The sequence below is a fragment of the Manis javanica genome, chromosome 10, assembly GCF_040802235.1.
Source record: "Manis javanica isolate MJ-LG chromosome 10, MJ_LKY, whole genome shotgun sequence".
In the NCBI taxonomy this organism is placed as follows: domain Eukaryota; kingdom Metazoa; phylum Chordata; class Mammalia; order Pholidota; family Manidae; genus Manis; species Manis javanica.
The window spans coordinates 50202802-50222498 of NC_133165.1; the positions used below are offsets into that span (position 1 = coordinate 50202802).

General features: G+C 43.0%; 1 protein-coding gene across 2 annotated transcripts in view; it reads right to left on the reverse strand.

Moving 5' to 3' along the window:
- The window catches only part of PRKCB (protein kinase C beta), a 304864-nt gene that overhangs the window by 67049 nt on the left and 218118 nt on the right, over positions 1-19697 (reverse strand). For both annotated transcript variants that reach the window (XM_036992141.2, XM_036992139.2), the window contains exons 8-9: positions 18636-18732; positions 10640-10786 (exon numbers count right to left, since the gene is read on the reverse strand). In XM_036992141.2, the coding sequence (XP_036848036.1) occupies positions 10640-10786; positions 18636-18732 (244 nt within the window). The remainder of the gene's footprint in view (positions 1-10639; positions 10787-18635; positions 18733-19697) is intronic.

Below are 19697 nucleotides of genomic sequence, written 5' to 3' on the forward strand. Positions count from 1 at the left end.
GATAGATAATCTAAGTGTTCAGATCAGAGGTGAGGTTGACAAGTATAACTAAGGGTTAAGGCTTTTAAAATGATGCCATGTCACACCTCAGATTTAATCCAGTTGAATTTCTGCCCACTGGCAGAGAAGGTCATGGAAGTGTGGAAGGAAGTTTAGAATGAAGGCACTTTTAGCCTCATCATCTCTGGCTCTTGTGGACGTGCTATTGTTAAGCAAATGTCAACTACACGCATGGAAGGAATGACTCAGAGTCATGGCTGGGAAGAAGGAGAAGAGGGAATAAGATTTAAACCTGAAATGCCTCACCCCTGTGTTTTAAATGAGGTTGTTGATTGGATTCAATAAGAAATGCTTAATTATTTGATTGGGTTGCAAGGAGAAACACAAAAGAATTACGATTTCAAAACTCTAGCTGCACTCCTTCTAATTATTGACATCATGGAAATGGTAGGTATCAATTTGAGTTACTGCAATGTTCTTTTGAGCTCAAATCAATGTTGGTGATATGTATGCTTAGTCAATTTTTTTTGAATCATATGTTATATTTGACAAAGTGGGATGGTTAAAATAAAAGCAGATTCAATTTGACATTTTTACACCATTCCCAAGAAAACAAACCCATCACTGAAGCCTTTTACCAAAGAGAAATGTAATGAGACCCTTAAATGAAAGCCTTCCGGATCTAAACCACCGGAAGTTGGTGAGGTTTAGAAATGAGATGAAACCTCATTTCAATGATTAGGTTGCACAAAGGAAGCCTATTTCTCTATAATCTGATCTGTCCTGTGCACACGAGCCTCCCTTTGTTGTCAGTGTTACAGACTAATAGAGAAGGAGCTTTCTCCAAGGCAGGAGTGGGGCACCTGTAGTACAGTGGAGGCTGTGTGGCTTAGTGGTTATGCATTCGGGAGCCAGACTCCCCAGGGTTGGAACCTACATCCTCTGCTCTCACCTCTCTGAGCCTCTGTTTCCTCTTCTGTAGAATGGAGATAACAGCACCCACTTCATAAGACTGTTGTGAAGACTAATTAAGCAATATATATAGAATATTCAGACAAAGTCTCAGTGCTCAAAATATATTCTCAATCTCTGCAGCAGTTTTCAGTGAGGTTAATACATAAGGTGAAGCTCGTGGGGCAGGGGGTGGGGGATTGACACAAACTTAGATATGCCCAAGCACATTAACCATCCATATTTGTACATCCAAAATATTTATCATGGATGTGGGATGATTACAACCTACAGGCTTCTGCTTTTATGTTTGTTATAGAAAAGATTATGGGTTATGCTGATAGAAACCAGGGATTCATCTTAACAGGACTGTGAATTTCTGAAATAAGATAGAGAGATGCAGTTGAGATGGATGTGCAGAGGGTGGCAGGAATTGTGACAGCACAATAATTGGACCAGGGGCCACAAACTATCATCTGAGACAGAGTCTCCATGTGAACAGTCTTGAGCTGGCCCTTCAACAAGAGCTCTTGTTTTAACTTTGCATTATTTTTCCCAGAGAGTCAGGCAATGTGTTTAAGAATATATGGACTTAACAGGAACTTGCGCTTTGGCTTGTTCCCCAGGCAGGCCAGTTATTTTCTTACTTCTCTTAGAGAAATGAAGATGCTGTATCTGCTTTTCAGAAAGTCCGTCCCTGCTGTCCCTCCTGATGGATGGCTGGAAAAGTGACACCTCTCCCTGGCCACAGATAATTGGATCCTATGGATCACTGAGCCACATGGCCCAGCAGTTTCTCTTTCCTGGGATTTTAACATTCTAGGATATTCTCAATTTGGGAATTAGACATTGCAAATTGAGAAAGTGACACAGGCTGAGGAAGGTGGTGCTGATGCATAGCCACAGAGAGAGACATTAGCAAGAAGCAGGGTTGACAGGTCAGGGCCCCCCGAGGGAGTCCGCTGAAGCTTTCTTGATGCAGCTGCGCCTCCTGCCTCTGGGTGTTGGGAGATACACAGAAACATGCCGTGTCCTTCCACGGACCCCTTTAACTCACTCTGGCTTATAAAACTCGAATTCCAGATATTTCATTTTCCTTGATATAATTAATTTTGTTGGGGAAAATAGGCCCTTGTAATTTCTTGTTCTGTCATTTACTATCTTCTGAGAAGGGACTGTAGGGCTTGGAGAAAAGCAACAAGTCATTTCATTGAGGAGAGATTGGGAAGACCCAGAAAGCAGAAGGGCCTCCCAATGTTCGGGAAGATGAGTTGGCAAAAACTCGCTGTGATCCGAATTGCATATGAAAGACTGGGAGCTGGGTGGAAGGTGCCGTAATTGGGAGAGAACCAAGGAGAAGGCAGGAATGAAGATCAGACAGCAAATGTCAAAAGGTTCTCGGGAAGAGGATTGAGGGAACAGGTAGCGGAGACTCAGAGCTTCCTGTGAACCACATGATAAAGGAACTCGCCATATGGTGCAGGAAGATAGCGAAGCAGGTTGGAGTAAAGGGAAGTGCTTTTGTGTGTAGGATTATATAACATCTAATATATGCACATCTGTGTGTGCGTGTAAATCCGTACCACTAATGAGATTAAAATTAGGATAGACTCCCACCACAGGAGCTCAAAGACTTTAGAAAAGGACTCTGTTACTGGTTCAAACTAAACTGCTTAATTTCCTCACTCAATATCTTCCTGTCATAATTCAGTGCTGCGCTTGGCTCCAGCACAAGGTGCTGCAGTCTGGGGCTTGGAGTTCTGGATTGTTCTCTTGGGCCCAAACGCAAACTCACACCAGTTAAGCACCCTGGTGGCCTTCAGGGAGACAAGCTTGGAGGTTGCTGAGGGAGGCGCTGCAGGGGTGCTAGCAGCCAGGACTGACCTCAAGGTACAGTGCTGGGGTCACCTTCTTTGCAGGGGCTCATGAAATCATTTTAATTTCTTTTAAAATCACAAGGAAAAAAAGGAACTTTTAGGTTGAAGAAGTGCTTTAATCCTGGAAAGCTACCTTAGGGGGCTTTCTAATGACACCACAGTAGGCCATGACACTTGTGGTTAATGTCTGTGAAGAAATAAATCAGTGCCAGAAAAATGAAAACATAGTAATAGTATCAATATATTTGTCCTTGTACCAATGCAGTCATGGATATCATTGTTTTCATAGTGGAGGGAAGGACCACAAATGTCTTTGCACAGCTCTGTAGCAGTTCTGAAACTGCTGTTTCGAAAAAGAAAAGACTAGCCATTTGGTGCAGATGAGTGAACCCCCAAGAAGAGAAGAGTGCTGTTAGAGATGGAAAGAGGCAAATGGAATCACACAACCTGGTTTTAAGTCCTAGTGTGGCTTCCTCCCAGCTGTGTGGTCTTGGGGAGGTCATTCAACCTCTCTGACTTAAAATTTCCACATAGGTATAAGAGGGTTAGTATCAGTAACTACCTTGCAGCATTGCAGTGAGGATTAATATGATGTAATGCATGTAAATCTATAACCTGATCCCTGGCAATTAGTATCAAGTAATCAAGAGCCCAAGATCACACATAGCTAAGTCAATCCTGGTCTGTTCACTGCCACTGAGTAGCTCTGTGACTTTAGCAAATTACTTCAACTTTCTGCATCTCATTTTCTCATCTGCAAAATGGGGATAATAGCAGCTGCATTATAGAGTAGTGTGAGCCAACACATGCAAGGCACTTACAAAAGAGCCTGGCACATAGTAAGGACTCAAAATGTTAAGTGGTATCATCATCCTCACCACCACCACTAGAATAAATGTTCCATGAAGGCAGATATTTTTGTTTGTTTTGTTTACACCCACTTCCTCTGCTCCTAGAAGAGTGCCTGCTACATACTAGGTGTTCAGCAAATATTTGATGAATGATTGAATCCTTAAGTATGCCTATCAATGGGCAGTTATTATAAAAATTGATGACTTCTTCCCAGTATAGGGTAGGGTTCCAATCTTAGTTCCAATTCCTTTTCTTCATACCTGATTTCTGCTGTCATAAGCAGCCACTACTCCTTGTGATCAGATGTTTCAGAAGTTGCTGGGGGTAGAAGTCATAGTGCAAAAGGATAAGGCATGAGTGGGTGGGGAGGAAGTGCAGGCAGCAAATCTCACAAAAGCAGTTTGATTCTCTGGATATACTCAGTGAGTAAAGAATGGAAAAGGGAGGGTCAAGATCATAGGAAATATCTTCAAGGATACAGGAAATGCTGAGCATGCTCCTCATCTACAGGAAAGGATGTGGGGAAGAGGGAAGATCAAAGACTTTCTGTACCTTCTAGATATACACAAAAAAATGTAACAAAAGATCTCATGTTCTTAGAAATACCATAGTAATTGAAGTGCCAAATTGTCATATGAGTGTAAAATCTTTAAGACAGTTTTTCACAAAACATGGTACTTGTACCATTGGCAGTGCAAGGACAAATTATTTTCTATTAATAAATTCTCCTGAAACATATTAAAATAACTATGTAGCTGGTATATCAAGCCTGTGACTTCACCTATAGTATTGTTTGGGGCAATGTTAAGAAGAAGAAAAGGATTAACTAAATCAATTTAAAGAAAACTATTTTAAATAGTATAAGGAGGTATGTACAAGGCAAAAAAATAAACAGGTGCATGAATAATCTATATGGGGGAAACTTGAACCATATTCAACCCTGTTGTTCAGTTTGAATTTCGAGCGAAAGGAATTGGCGCCAGCACCTTGGAGAGCGGCATGCAAGGGCAAGGTCTCTGGGGGTGACAGTGGAAAGGGCCACTGCCAAACCTTCAATGGCTTTGCTGGTGACACTCAGGCACTTAATGTCGTCATCCTCTTGGGCATTACCTAGGCAAGTCAAGCACTAAGAGAGGAGGCTGAATGGTTTTGTCTTTCACCTCTTGGCCCCTTATTTTAGACTATCTTACATGCATCTAGAGCATGGATCTGGACACAACTTTTTGAAGAGAGAAATGTAATATCTATGGGCCCAGTTTTGAAGGACTGTCCACTTTTTCCTTTTAATTTCATCAGCTACTGACTTCTTCCTACTTGATTTATTCCTGGCTTATGCTGTGCTTCAGGAAAAGCAGTACCAACACCTGGCATGTTCCATGATTTGAAGGCAAGGAAATGTTACCAAGAAGAGGGTTTTTTTGCTTTTGTGAGGGATGACAAATTGGGATTTTCACAGGGAAAAGCCAGAAGGTCTTTTGTGTCTCCAAGAAAAATTCCAACCAGAGCTGAAAAGTACGGAGTATAGCTGAGACCCTAGATTCCCAGCAAAACCGTTCTCCCAGCCTCCCCTGCACTGAGGCATGGCCATGAAACTGAATTCTCTCCCTTTAGGCAAAAGTGATGGGTGTCATTCCTAAACCAAGACTTTGTAGAAGCAGCTTGTCCCTCCTCCATACTCTCAGACCACCTCTGCCCTGGGAATGTAGACAAAAATAAGGGCATGGGGATTAATGGAGACATATAATATGAAAGGAACCTGGGCCCCTTAATCACCATATAGAGTGGGCAAGGCCAGGAGCACCCATTGTGGATGTTGTTACATGAATGTAAAGTAAATTGCTATTGTCTTTGAGCCAGTATACATTTGGGGGTCTATTTGTTATAGCAGCTGAATTCAGCCTCAGTAACAAAGGAGCTTAGGGGGTTTGTCTGCCCCAAAGAACCACCAAACATGGCTTGAGGGCACACTCAGGATGGAGAGGCATTCTGAAATTTTCATTTATTTCCTCTACTCTTAGCATAGTTAACTCATCCTTTAAATATTGCTCAAGAGCCACTTCCTGCATTTGCTTTAACACAAATCTGTCCATCTCTCTGTCCCTTGATCAACCCATTTTTAATGCATTTCAAAGCAAGTTGCAGACATCGGTATAGCTTCCCCTAAACTTTTCAGCTTCACTAACTTCGACTAAGGCCAATTACATCCCTGTAAACATTAAATATCATGGCTGCACTCTACATCTGTGTGATTTTCCTTATTAATGTTTAGGTCCCCACTGGGTTTTAAAGTATGCAATTTTCAAAATTCATAGAATGATACACTTCTTGGTGCATTTGTTGTTTGTAGAAAGAGTTACAATTTAAAAATTATCAAAAACAAATACTGAATTCTGGTTAAATAATACACATGATGAAAAGTTTAGGGGAAAGTATACTGATGTCTGCAACTTGCTTTGAAATGGATTAAAAATAGGTTGATGAAGGGACAGAGAGATGGATAGATTTGTGTTAAAGCAAATGCAGTCAAATATTAACAGTAGAATGTAGGTTGCAGCTGTTACGGATGTCCATTGTATAATTCTTCCAATCTTTCTGTGCTTAAAATATTTTCACAATAAAATATTGGGGAAAAAAATATTGGGAGAAAAATTAGATGAGAATACATGACATAAAGAAAATTATTCTGTGTGTAGTATATTTTATATTATTAATCATAATGTTCAGTGATTTGTTTCTGTTTTACTTTACATTATGTCATGGACATCTTTCCATAATGACAGATAGACAGAGATGACAGAGAACACAAAGACCCTATTCTTTTGAACATATTAGAGACATGTCATTATATATTTAACTTTCACACTATTGATTAGCACTTGGGCTATTTTCTTATTTTTCTAGTAACCAGTCATTTTCCATGATAGATCTTTTTTACATAGACTTTGTGCTATTGGGTTTGCACTTCATCTATGTCCACACAGCATATACCTGCCTCCCCCAGCTCCCAGCCCATTAGCACTGTACCCTCCATAGGGAAGAGTCAGGGGTATAAGAGAATAAGAAAGTCTCTGTTCAAATGTCCCAGCATAACTTTGTTAAAAGACTCAGATCATACAAATTACCGCAAGCCTGTCTGAAGTCTCAGAAGGCAAACAATTAATGAAATATTTAGTGGACATTTATTATGGCAGCATTTTAGGACTAGAGGAATCAAGTTTATAATGGAGAGAGTTGTATTTGTGCTGTGTAGATACTTTATCAGGTATTTGCTGTGTTTATGCTATCAAGTCCCCTCATATAATTAATCTGAGTAGTACACAGCTGTCCAATTTATATATTTGGGGCATAACTTTATCCCCAGTAATCACTCAACAACCACAGAGGTTAAATTCTTGAAAAGTGTAGTGGATGCCAAAGCTAAAGTCAAAGGTTTAAGGCATCATAAAAAAAGGAGAGTGAAATGTCTCACAGGAAAAAACAAATTCGTAACTACACATGGGGATGGATGCTAACCCGACAATATGGTGCTCATTTCACATACGTGTACAAATCTTGAATCATTGTGCTGAACACCTGAAACTCATGTTATGTGCCAATCTTTCCTTGATAAAAAATAAAAATAGAGAGAGAAGGATAAAACTCTTAAAGTAAGCATCAAATAATAAATGGGCTGGGAGCTGGGGGAGGCAGGTACATTTGAATGGTCCAGAATAAAAGTTTCAGAAGGCATCTATCTCCAAGTAAGTCGAACATACCAAGAGGCCCTGTTCTGGGAAGATAACTCTTCCAGGTGAACATTCTCACCTGTCCAGGAAAGTGAACTCTCCAAGTGGTTCTTCTTTTTAAAGTTTTTTAAACAGGACTTATTGTTTGGAACTCAAGGGCCTTCACACCTGCTCTCTCCCTGGTTTCATTTTCACAGATCTTAGCAAAATGTTCACACCACTCCCTAGTTGCTCCACAAATAATTACGGTGCTTAAGAGCATGCTTTTCTGGGCCAGATCTGATACAGTGTTCTGGGGGAGGAGAGGCAGACACAGATCACCCCAAAGGTCAACCTCTTCCTTCTTTGGAAGGGGGAGAGTGACTACCATGGCTGTGCTTTTCTACCTAAGGGATTGATCTATCTACCTAACAAGATTGCAAACTGTTCAAAGTTGGCCCTAAAACATAAAATCACATTTACTTAAAGCCATGCTTGGAAACTCTGGAGTTGCAAAGGATTACTAGATAAGGGACCACAGGGGTTTTTGTTATTCTGTTTTGCTTTCACGATGTATTGTTGTCTTCGTCTGTGATTTATTTGATGCCACATCCTCGGTCTGGAGCAGAACTCTCAATTATTATAACAGTTGCCATGGAAACATAAGCTCTATTCTCTCTCACTCCCTCACTGTTCCCCAGTGACCCATTCTGCTACTCCTCCACCCGCCACCACCCCGACCCTTTCTGTAAAGCCCTCTGGGACTTCCATTCCTCAATCAAAAACTCTCCAGCCTGTACTGTTTAGTGATCAAAGAGATGCAGAGCTATGTATATAATATGCTAACTTTTGAAGTAAAAAGGACAAGAATAAAAATGCATATTTATATCTGTTAAGTCAGTATAGAGGAGCTGGAAAGATGCAGATTAATTAACAAAAACATTTACCTATGGTAGGCAGTAGCAGCAAGAGGGCACAGAAAGATATGAACTTGGGTAGGAGCAATATTTCTCCATGTTTATGCTTTTAATGTAATTTTCATTATAAGCCATGTGAATACAGGGCTTATTACAAATACAGTTTAATTTTTTAAAACTCCCCAACTGCCTCAGCTTATTACAACTTCTTCAGTTAGGCCACTTTCTTCCTTGTCACTTTGGGAACTACCCCGTCCGTCACAAGGAATCTAAATGCCCCTATTTGTAGCACTCTAAATCTCTTGATCTTACCCATTCGTTTCATCCCTGGGCCTCTAGACTCCTTCTTTCCCACCCAGGTTATGACCTTTCTCCTGCTTTGATTTCCTTCCCAACCTGGTCCAGATATCATTTTTATTTTTTCATTCAATCCACTTTGACAGAGCACCTGTCAGAAGCAGGCTCTCATAGATCTGCAAGGGGCATCTCTCTACCCAGAATCCTTGACTCCCTTATTGCTGTCGTCTGGTTCACTGATCCTGCTAAGCCCCACCCTTCCCTCAAGTCCCCCATTTACTTCTCCATCTCTGTACCCGGGCTGCTCAGAGCTGCTGGCAAACTTCACACACTTCCATTACCAACTACTATTCTCAACTTTGTGGACCCCGGAGCTGCTCAGCAATCTTATTGCATGTTCCTGATCATATTCCCATCTCAAGCTGAGGCTCTTCAAACTTTGTGCCACCACCCCAGATCCCTCATTCCATCTCAGCAGGTGGTCTTGTGACCCCTAGATAGAGAAAATCCATGCATTCTGTCTAGGCTCTGAAGGAATTCAGTCCATAGACACTGGAAATACATAGTGAACATGACAGACAAGGTCCCTGCTCTTGTGAGCTCAAATCTCAGAAGGAGAAGAGAAAACCAGTAAGTACACAAGAAAAGTATCATCTTGTTATGGGTGCTATGAGGTGGTGAAATAAAATGGAGAAAGAATGAGTGGTTCTTTGAGTGGGTGGTCAAGGAAGGCTTCTCAGAAGAAGGGACATCTAAGTTGAGATGGGAATGACAAGAAACAGCCAGCCATGGAAAGAATAAAGGGAACAGCATCACAAAAGCTCTAAGAAAGGAAGGAGCTTTATATGTTTCAAAAACCCAAGAACCACCAGTGTGGCCAGAGCACAGTGGGTGATTGGAGGGGAAGAAAAACAAAGTCACCAAGCAGAGAACAAAGGTCATATTATAAGCCAAGGATGTAGTATAGAATTTATTCTAATGTGATGGGAGGTTATTGGAGAGTTTTAAGCAGGGGAGTGCCTTGATTTAATGTAAGTTTTAAAAAATGACTACAGTTAGCAGCATATCAGCGATACAAAACAAGAGTTAGAGCAGAGAAACCAGCTAGGAACCACTGCAATGGCCCAGGTGGTATAAATGGTTTTGATTAGGGTTGCATTAGTGAAGGTGGAGAGAAGTCATTAAATTCATGACATGCTTTGGAGAAGAATCTGTCAGGATTAGACATGGCTGGGGTAAGGCAAGGGATAGGGGAACTCAAGGTCAACTGCAGATTTGGGGATTTAGGCTGCAGAGATAGAGAAGAAATTTATATTTTTTGCACACCTGAGTTTGTGGTGTGAGATTTATACTAGACATATTTGTGGCACACAAAGGGATTAAAAGACTCAAAACAACACTAAACAAGTCAGGAATACTTATAATACAATCTCAACTTCAGTAAAAAAGCATCTCCTGGTATCTATAACAGCATCCAGAATCACTCTACAAGTCCCAGAGTCATCCTTCAACTGTGCCATTGTTCAAAAGGAGCTGTTTCCATTCTCAGCTGCAAGAGTGATCTTTTCCAAAAGGCAAATCTGATCATGTCACTCCTCTGCTTAAAAACTTTCAATGGTTCCCCACTGCACTGTGAATAAAATCCAAACTCCTCACCATAGCGCATAAAGTTTTGCATGATCAGCTCCCCGCACCCCCAACCTGAACCAACCCCTTCCATACCGCAGGACCTTTACACGTGCTGTTCTCTCTACTGGGAACATTCTTTCCTAGCCCTTGGCATAAGAGGCTGATGAATATCCATCCTTCAGGTCTCAGCTTATGCGTCACCTCCTTAGATGGTCTGAGTGGGTCCCCTCTTGATCTGGTTGTGACACAACACTCCATTCACTTCCTTCACAGTATTCATTATGAATGGTAGTGTGGGCCTACTTATACCTCTTCGCCTCACTGGAATATGAGCCTCATAGGAACAGCAAATGTGCCCACCTTGTTAGCCGTTCTTCTGCAGTGGGAATAGCCACTGAGCCTTACTGTGTACCTTGCCAAAGCTGCCTTTCCCGAGCACCATCAGGAAGTTAAAGTCGGTCAGTTTCATCCGATCCCTGTTCCCGTTGTTGTCAAGCTTGGATATGGTGTTGATTGTCTTTTCTTCTGGAGCCTTAGTCCCCTGACTGATCTTGGCCCTCTGGAGGGGGAAGCACACAGAAAACCTCATTAGATTTGAGGATGCCCTTTTGGAAGTCACGTATGCATGCCGCAAGCTATGGTTCCTGCCCCTCATGCCCCCATCTTGCTGAAAAGCATGGCAACTATTCACTCTTCAAGCTTGAAACCTGGAGGCCTTCCTTGGCACCGGCAGTTCCCTTACCCCTCACATCTCCTCCACCACTGGAAACAGTCACGTTTTCTTCCCAGCTGTCTCTAGGATTCATCTTCTTCCCGTCTCCACCAACACCACGGGCATCATCTCTCACCTGGACGGTCCACCTTGGCTCCTCCCCGTGGGGCTTCACATACACCCACTTCTTCATACCCAACCAAGTCACCACTTGCTTAAAAGGCTTCAGTAGTGACTCATTATTTTTAGCATGAAGACCTCAGTGCTTTTAGGGGTCTCCACAGCCCAGTATGATTAGGCCCCACTTGGTTCTCAATCTCATCCCTTTTTGGGTCTTTGTTCCTTGCTACTCAGCTTCATTCTCCCTTCACCCACCTCCCAACTCAGGGCCTTTGTACCTGCTCTTGCTGCTGGTGTGGATGGCTATACTCTCCTCTCCACTACTGGGTTACCCCCACCTCACATGGTCACTTCCCCAGGGAAACCTTCCTTGATTCTCCCCATCAGGATTATGTGTTCCTATTTACTGCTGTCATCCACTCCACTTCCCATTTATATTGATGATAACAGTTTACTTGTTTGCCCCAATGTACTGGAAACTCTGCGGGGGCAAAAATGTTCCCTAATTCTCTGCAGTTTCCCTGACAACTACTATAGTTTCCTGCTAAAGGGATAAATGGATGAGTGAGGCCCAAATTTGTCTGCAGTGCAGTGGAGGAGGGTCTCACAGCTATGAGCAGACACCACCCTCACAGCAGAACTGGTGACTCAGGATGGCAGCAAATACTCTGGAAAGAGGAGAGAATAGGAGGCCTGCAGCTGCCAGGACCATGTTAGTGGGTTCACTTCTAGAAGCAAGAAAGCTATGGAGTTCACAGTGCAGGTTAGAGTCCTGACTCTGGCATGCACAAGCTGTGAGGTCCTCAGCAAGTCAGTCAGCTCACGATGCTCTTCCACCCAACATCCCATACCTTCCCTTCTCTCTCAGAGAAAAAGCCAAAGGTGACAGATGATCTGGCCTCTCTGCACCCTTCTCTTTGCTACAGCCACAGTGGGCTCATGGGTGTTCTCTAAAGCATCAACACGCTCTTGCCCTGGGCCTTTGCACCTGCTGTCCTTGGGCCTGGAGTTCTTTCCCCAGAGCTACATGAACTCTGATAAGCAGGCCATTCCCAGCACCAACATGAAATAGCTCTCAGTAATGTCCACCCCCTTACTTAATTTTCTTCATATCCCTCATTACCATCTTAGAATCTTGTTTCTTAATTTATTGTCTTGCTCCTCATACTAAAATACATGCTCTATGAGAGCAAATTTTTGTCTATCTTGTTCTCTGTATCCCTGGTGCAAAGAGAAGAGCCTGGCCCAGAATAGGCACTTGCTTGTGTTTGTTGAATGAACCTTTCTAAATCTCAGTTCCCTTTTCAAGAACATGGAGATGATGAATGAGATGATGTATCCTAGATGCTCAATGAATGGTAGCTATTACTAGTCAGTTGTCTTTTGAAGACAAAGAGGCATCAAAATTCTTTTTCGGGTTTTGAAGATTCATTCATTCAGGGAATACTTGAATGCCTGCTTTGTGCCAGCTAAGGCTCTACATGATGAGGATCCACTAGGGAGAAAAACAAATATGGGTGCTCAAAGAGCTTGCATTCTTTGATCAGGGACTGGGTTCTCCACTGTGTTCAAATCCCATGTTGGAGGTATCCAGGTAAGGAAGCTGGTGCCAGCAGCAGAAGCAGCATTTATGGGGCAGAGAGCAAGACATATGCAAAGAACTAAATACTTTTAGTCTGGCCGGAACACAGAGTGCCAAGCAGATGTAGCATATGGGGTGCAGCCAAAAGGCAAGAGGGACCTTGTAAGCCCTGTGAAGAAGTTTGGGCTGAATCTGAGCATGGAAGGTTTTAAGGAGGGCCATGGTGTGATCCTATTACATTTAGAAGATCACTCGAGGTACAGTGAAGAGACCCATTTGAAGGAGGTGAGTATGGAAACCAGGTGGAAGTGACTGCAACCATCAAGGCAAGATATGGCAGGGCTGACCTTGGCATCTGCAGTGTGGATGGAGCAAAGTGGGCCTGTTTGGGAGACAGACTTATCAGAGCTGGGTGTACATCAGGTGAGGAGATCAGGGATGAAGGACGATGCTTTGGCTTCTGTTCTCAGCACTTGGGAGGGTGATGGCCAAGTCTGACAGAAGTTCGGGCGATCTAGGAACCCACTACTAATTACTGGCATCTGAAGCAGTGTCAGTCTTGTGCAACCAAGCCCTTAACTAGCTCCAGCTAGTGTCATAAGTGGACTAAATTGGATGACACCCTGTTGGTGTCCACAGAGAATAGAATTGCTCAGTGTAGAGAATGCACACATTTGGTGAAGTGTTGTGGAAGCAGAACAGGCTTCCCTTTATAAAGTATGTAGTCTTTTGCATCTGGCTTCTTATATTCATCATAACATTCTTGACATTTGTCCACACTGTTGCATGACGCATTAGTTTGGGCCTTTGTATTGCTGAACAGCATTCAGTGCTTATGTTTATCCATTCTCCTATTTATGGGCATTAGTGTTGTTTCCACTTTTTGGCTACCTGCAAAGTTGCCGTGAATACATTTGGCCAAGTTATTCTGCAACAAGGCATGTTGACATTCAAGTGTCTCTGGGACAGCCAAGTATAGATACCCAGTAAGTGGCTGTGTATGTGGGTTTGGGGTTAAGAAACAGTATCTGAAATGGAGACAGAGATTTGGGGGTTACAGGCATGGAGTGGGTAATTCAAACCTGAGATCACCAGGGAAACTGCAAATTAGAAAAGAGCCCAGAATGGAAGCTGTACTGCCTTTTTGGAGCCATATCTCCCCACCTACCTGAATTCTCACTCTCCAGCAACCAGAGTTTTACCCTACCTCCTTCCTCCCCACCCAGCTGTCCTTGCTTGATTACCTGTCTCTCACCTGCTCTGAACCCTGACTCAAGGCCCAGCCAAGTGACATACTCCATCCTCCAACCTCTGAAGATACAAATCCTGATTGTCCCTGGTCCCCAGACCCCATTCTAGCCCTTAGGGGACCATTTATAGGTCTCAAGACAGCCTGCCAGTGAAAAGTGAGTGAGGGAAGAAAACTTTACAATTTCTCCACTTGACTTTGCTTAAAGGAAGTTTTGTTCTGTCCTTCAAGGAGCAAGTGGCCAGTGGCTCCATTCCTCAGCCCTGCAAGCAGGCTTCTCTCCTCTGAATTTGGGACTGAAGGCCCTCTTTCCACACTCAGTCTCAATTTGCTTTTGTGACTTTTCTCATAGGTATGTGCTATGAACCTATAATGTTCATGTCTCCCCATAAAGGCTAGAATGTTTGTGTCCAAAGTGTACATGTTGAAATCCTAACCCTCAAAGGTGATTACAAGGTGGGGCCTATAGGAGGTGATGAGGTCATGAGGGTGGGGCCCTCATGAACAGGATTAGTGCCCTTATAAGAGAGGCCCCAGGGGGCTCTGTCATCCCTTTTGCCATGTGAGGATGCAGTAAGAAGACAGGTGTCCATGAACCAGGAAGCAGGCCTCACCAGACATGGAATCTGTCAGCACCTTGATCTTGGACTTCCCAGCCTCCAGAACTGTGGGAAATAAATGTTTGTTTTTTAAGCCATCTAGTCTTGGTTTTTTAGTCTGAATGGACTAAGCAAAATGTTATCTCAGATTCTAAACTCTAGATCAAAAGTCTAATAGCCTTATCAGCCTAGTCTACACAGCGCTATTATTGTTGTAATATGTTGTAATATTTCAATTAGTTGGCAACTGTTGAAAATCAGTTGTACTATAAAAACCCAGATTCCCAGCTTCTTTTAGGGAAGCAGACCTGGTAACACCAGGTTCCATCCGGTAAAGCATGGTGCCTTTAGGTGAGGCATGTCCCCACCCTGCCCTGATGTCTTACACCAAGCTTTGCCCTTTCTTGTTACTTGCCTCGCTCCTGAAAACCTTTGGTTATGTGACCCTAACACAGTGAGCCTTTGGAAGACAAGAACCCTGTTCCTGTGTCCCTCTCAAAGTCCTATGATTCCCAGCACCCTCACAATTTGCAGGTACTCCATCAAAGAGTAAACATTTCTAAACTGAGGCCCAAATTAAAATTACTCTTTATCTTGCTGGATTGGATATGCCTTCAGAAACAGGCTGCCTTTTCATGTCTGCAATTTGGAGTCACAGAACTCAGTGCTCAAAGAGAAAGAAGACTGTGCTTCTGAGCACAGAGCCCTGCCTCTTCCCAGATGCACTAGGGGACAGTGAAGGTGCCTCAGCAACCAGCCTCCAGGGCTTGTCTCAGATGGTTAATGCCTGTCCTGGCTTAACCTACAGGCTCCTCTGCCACCCCCACACTTGCCAGGAGCTCCCAGGAGTGGTCCCACACCCAGCAGTCGACCTCAGTAGGCTAGGTGCCCCCAAAGATGCCTCCAACTCCCGAGCAGCCCTTCCAAAGCCCAGAAGGAACATGTTTTGAGCTTTTATTCCAAGAAGGGAGCTAATAATGCTAACAGTGGCCTGACATTTGAATGCTATGATATGCCAGACGCTGCTCTCAATACATTATCTCGTTCAATCCTCACATAACCTTATGAGGTAAGAAGTATTGTGATTCCCCCCATTTTGCAGATGGGGAATCGAAAGCTCAGAGAGTTTAAGTAACTTGCCTACAGTCACTCAGCAAACAAGTGGCCAAGCTGGGATTCAAAACCAGGCAGCTTGGCTCTCGACCAGAACAGAACACTCTGCCCAGATGTGGCCCCAGGTGTCCTGCCAAGATCCCTTGGCACTCTCCTCTCTACACCCGTGGCTCTGCCTGAGGGCTCATTTCCCAGTTGAAGGTGCAAGCACAGCCCACAGGCAAGGTAAGCTGAAAGTGCTGGTGAGTTAATTCCCCTGGAACCAGCCCTCATCTAGTGAGGGAAGAAGGCTAGCTGGTGGATTATCCTGAAGCTTCCTGTTCCATGACTAGGAAACCCTGAGGCATGCATTCAAGTCCCAGAGCTCCCCAGCAGGATTCAACCCCAGCTACCTGCAGTGGTAACCCACTTGGGATGCCTACTTCTCCAGCTTCCTTCCTGCATCGCTGCCCTGCTAGTTCAGGATGCTGCCTGGAATTACTTCCCAAAGAAGCTACCTGCACTTGGAACCTCATAGTCCATTTCTGGGGAAACTCAAACCAGGATAACAGTCAGCTATGGAAATGGTAGGAAGTTGCTTAGCTTCTCTGGGTCTCCATTTCTTTTGTGAAACAAAAATGGGGATGATGATAGTACCTACCACTGGGGATTGTTGTGAGGATGAAGCTAAATGAGTTAATATTTCTGAAGCACTCAGAATAATAAATGGCACATAGAAGGCATTTAGTTAAGGAAAAATATTCTAAGTCTGTCAGAAAACCCATTCTGAACTATCCAAAATGTACTTTTCCTGGATCACTGGCAAGCCCCCGTCACCCAAAAGTCCTCCAAACAAAGCCAAGTCTGACGTTCTGAAATACACTACATGTGGATGCACCAAGCTCACCCTACCATGAAATTCTATTACCCCAATTCCAGCAGCTCGATTTTACCGTCACCCGTCACTCAGAATTTCTCCAGATAAGAGGCTTGAAAGTAATTTCTGAGTCATTCTGGCTGCTAATTGGTTATTGCAAAGGGATTACATTTCTCACGTTCAAGGTCAACTGAAATTTCTTGATGTGTCTGAGAACAATTTCCAGTCTGTTGGAGAGATTTTTTTAATCAACGACTATAGTATGGAGTAATTATAATTCAGGCATAAACAAGCATTTGCAGGCTCTTGCTAGAAATAAAGAGATGCATTATGTTGCACACAGATAAAACAGTCCCCTCCTGCAAGCCAATAGCTGGCCCAGACAAAATGCTCTGTCCATGTAGGGAATGTTTTCCTTGGTGTTCTGAAATGTCGCCCCAGGTGCCCTAGGATGGAAGAAATCATTCTGCAAAACTGAGACTTCATTTTATACAAGAAAATACTGTCCTTACTTTTTCACTCACAATGGTACATTTTTAACACAGAAGCAAATGGGCGCCACTTTGTCAGAAAGTTGAGGAAAGATATGGAAGGTGTTCTCTTAAAGGACTGCCTTCCTGTCCTAATCAACAGTGTCCAGTGGGAAAGTCCTTCATCAACTCATCTGGGCTTGAGCCAGATCAACGGGAATGACCTTCAGTTTCTAAGTTCAAAATAAAATGACTAATGAGCCCAAGGTCTGTGTGTTTACTCCAGGTGTTTCAGGAAGGGGTATCCCACTAGGTCAGAAACATCACCACAGTCCGGGTTTTGTGGAGGGCACAGGCTCCAGACAATGGTCAAAGTCAAGTGCTACTTCAGTTAAGTTGAGGGGGAAACTAACTCTTGGAATAAACACCAAAATCCTTGCTAAGGATTACAGCCCTTCTACACTGACCCTCACCTGCCTCCCCAGACTTACCTCAAACTCATCCTTAGCTCTCTCTGCCCACACTAGCCTTCCTCACATAGGTGCTATAGAACTCCTCACCACAGGACCTTTGTACATGCTGTTCACTCTGAATGGAATGCTCTTTTCCCTTCTTAGTTAACTTGCATTATTGTTTCCTCAGTGATTCCTTCCCTCTGCTCTCAGACCTAGTTATACTTCCCTCTTACATGTTCTCAAAGTCCCATGGACCTCTCTTTCACAGAACTTGACCTGGTCATAATTTTTTTATCTGCTTATGTGATGATTTGATGAATAATAATGATAGTAATCTATTTCATTTTAGTTATTTTATACATTTTTCCAGAGTTAGTAAACCATCATTACTTATCTAGAATTGATAATTTCCCATCAGATGCAGTATACTGAGTTTTCATGGTAAAAAATATGTGTTTTCCTTTATGAAACTACTTTAAAATCAGTGAATAAGTGAAATAAGCCAGGCAGAGAAAGACAAATACCATGTGATTTCACTTATATGTGGAATCTAAAAACACAGCAAAACAAAATGAACAAAACAGCAATACACATATAATGAAAGAACTCAAACCCATCTTCCCACAAACATTTTCTTTGTAACACTGGGGTATGTCCTACACACCTGCTACTCCCATATAGCTGAAAATGAGGCTTATTTGACCCCACAGAAGAGAAGGGGCTTATCTGAGGTAGAGCCAGAGCCAGTGCTATAGCCCAAGGTCAGAGGCAAGGGCTCTTAATCACTAGAAGATACACTCACAGGTATTTCAGAGAGTCACCTGCACAATCAATTCCATTTGTTAACAGTACAGCATGATCCCACTGATAGACCAAAATCCAGATTCTCTCTTAGCAAGCCTATTGGACTCAGCCTCCAAAATAAAACCCCTCTGTCCACTTCTTTCATTTGCCATTATGACCATCCTAGTCCAAGCCACCATCAAAATGACCTGAGCAGTGAATGAGTACTTTCGAGGAAAGGTATAAATATGAATGAGAACAGGGAGGCAGGAATGACTTCACAAGGCAGGGGACATTTAACTGGGGTTTTGAAGGATAAGTAAGAGTCTTCTCCTATTTATCCTTTAAACACTATTGCAAAGGCACAGAGTCATAAATGGCCTTGGTAGAAACTACAACATAAACAGGGAAAATAGCACAGAGGTAGACTCAACCAGTTTCCACTGATGCAGAAAGGAAAACATCTCACCTCAAATTTCTGCCGCAGTTCTTCATTGCCCTCACCTCCTTCTGGTGGCACAGGCACATTGAAGTACTCACCTTCCTCCTGGCTCAGTAACTTAAACCTACAGGGAGACAAGAGGGCAGGACAAATTACATGACTTGACTTGATTTTATTTTGTTGATCAGGATAAAAAAGGAAGGGTATAAAAAATAATCTACTTTAAAAAATGTGTTGAAGTTTTTTTTGTTTGGGGGTGTGTGTGTGGCCAGGTATACTATATATTTTTATAATATTCCAGAGATATCAGAAAAAATGTATATTCTGCATTTATAGGATGCAAAGTTCTCTGTCTCCAGACACACACACACACACACACACACACACACACACCACAATTTCCTTAGTTACACCATTCAAACTGTGTATTTTTACCGTTTTCTTGTCCATTAGGTGCTTTCTGAAAGCAAGCTGTGGAGCTTTCACACTGTCCACGAATCCCCAACATGCTCTCCCAGCATATCTCCCACCTTTCACTTTAGGCACATTGCCGCCTCGCCATCTTGGCACTCGGCTGCTCTGGACAGCCATGGGCTGAACTCCATAGTGCTGTTACTCTCTGCAGGAGGCTTCCCAAAGTGCTCCATATTCAACCTCCTGAGACATGGGTAAGTACACAAGTCCTGGAGTCAAACTAGGCCTGGGTCCAAATCTTGCCTCCACCCTTGTCTCTTTGGATAACTGGATACACTAGCCATCTCTCTTCTATATATACCATGTGATTTTTTCTGTTCTATAAACCTGAATAAAAATCTTTCTCATAGGGTTATTATGAAGCTGAGATATGACAGTGCATATAAAATGATAAGCACAGTGCCTGGCATTTAGCAGTTGTTCAATAAAGGACATCATCATCATTATTATTGATACTAGTGTTATTGTAATAAGCAAGGTGGCTTCTGTTTGCTTCTTGACCACAAAGATGCTTCCATCTAGTCAGATTGAGATGAGAGTTAGGAAGGATAAGAGACATTCCAAAGGTCTTCCAGTCAGTAGAGGGGGAAAAAGATACCAAAACTATTCACCCTC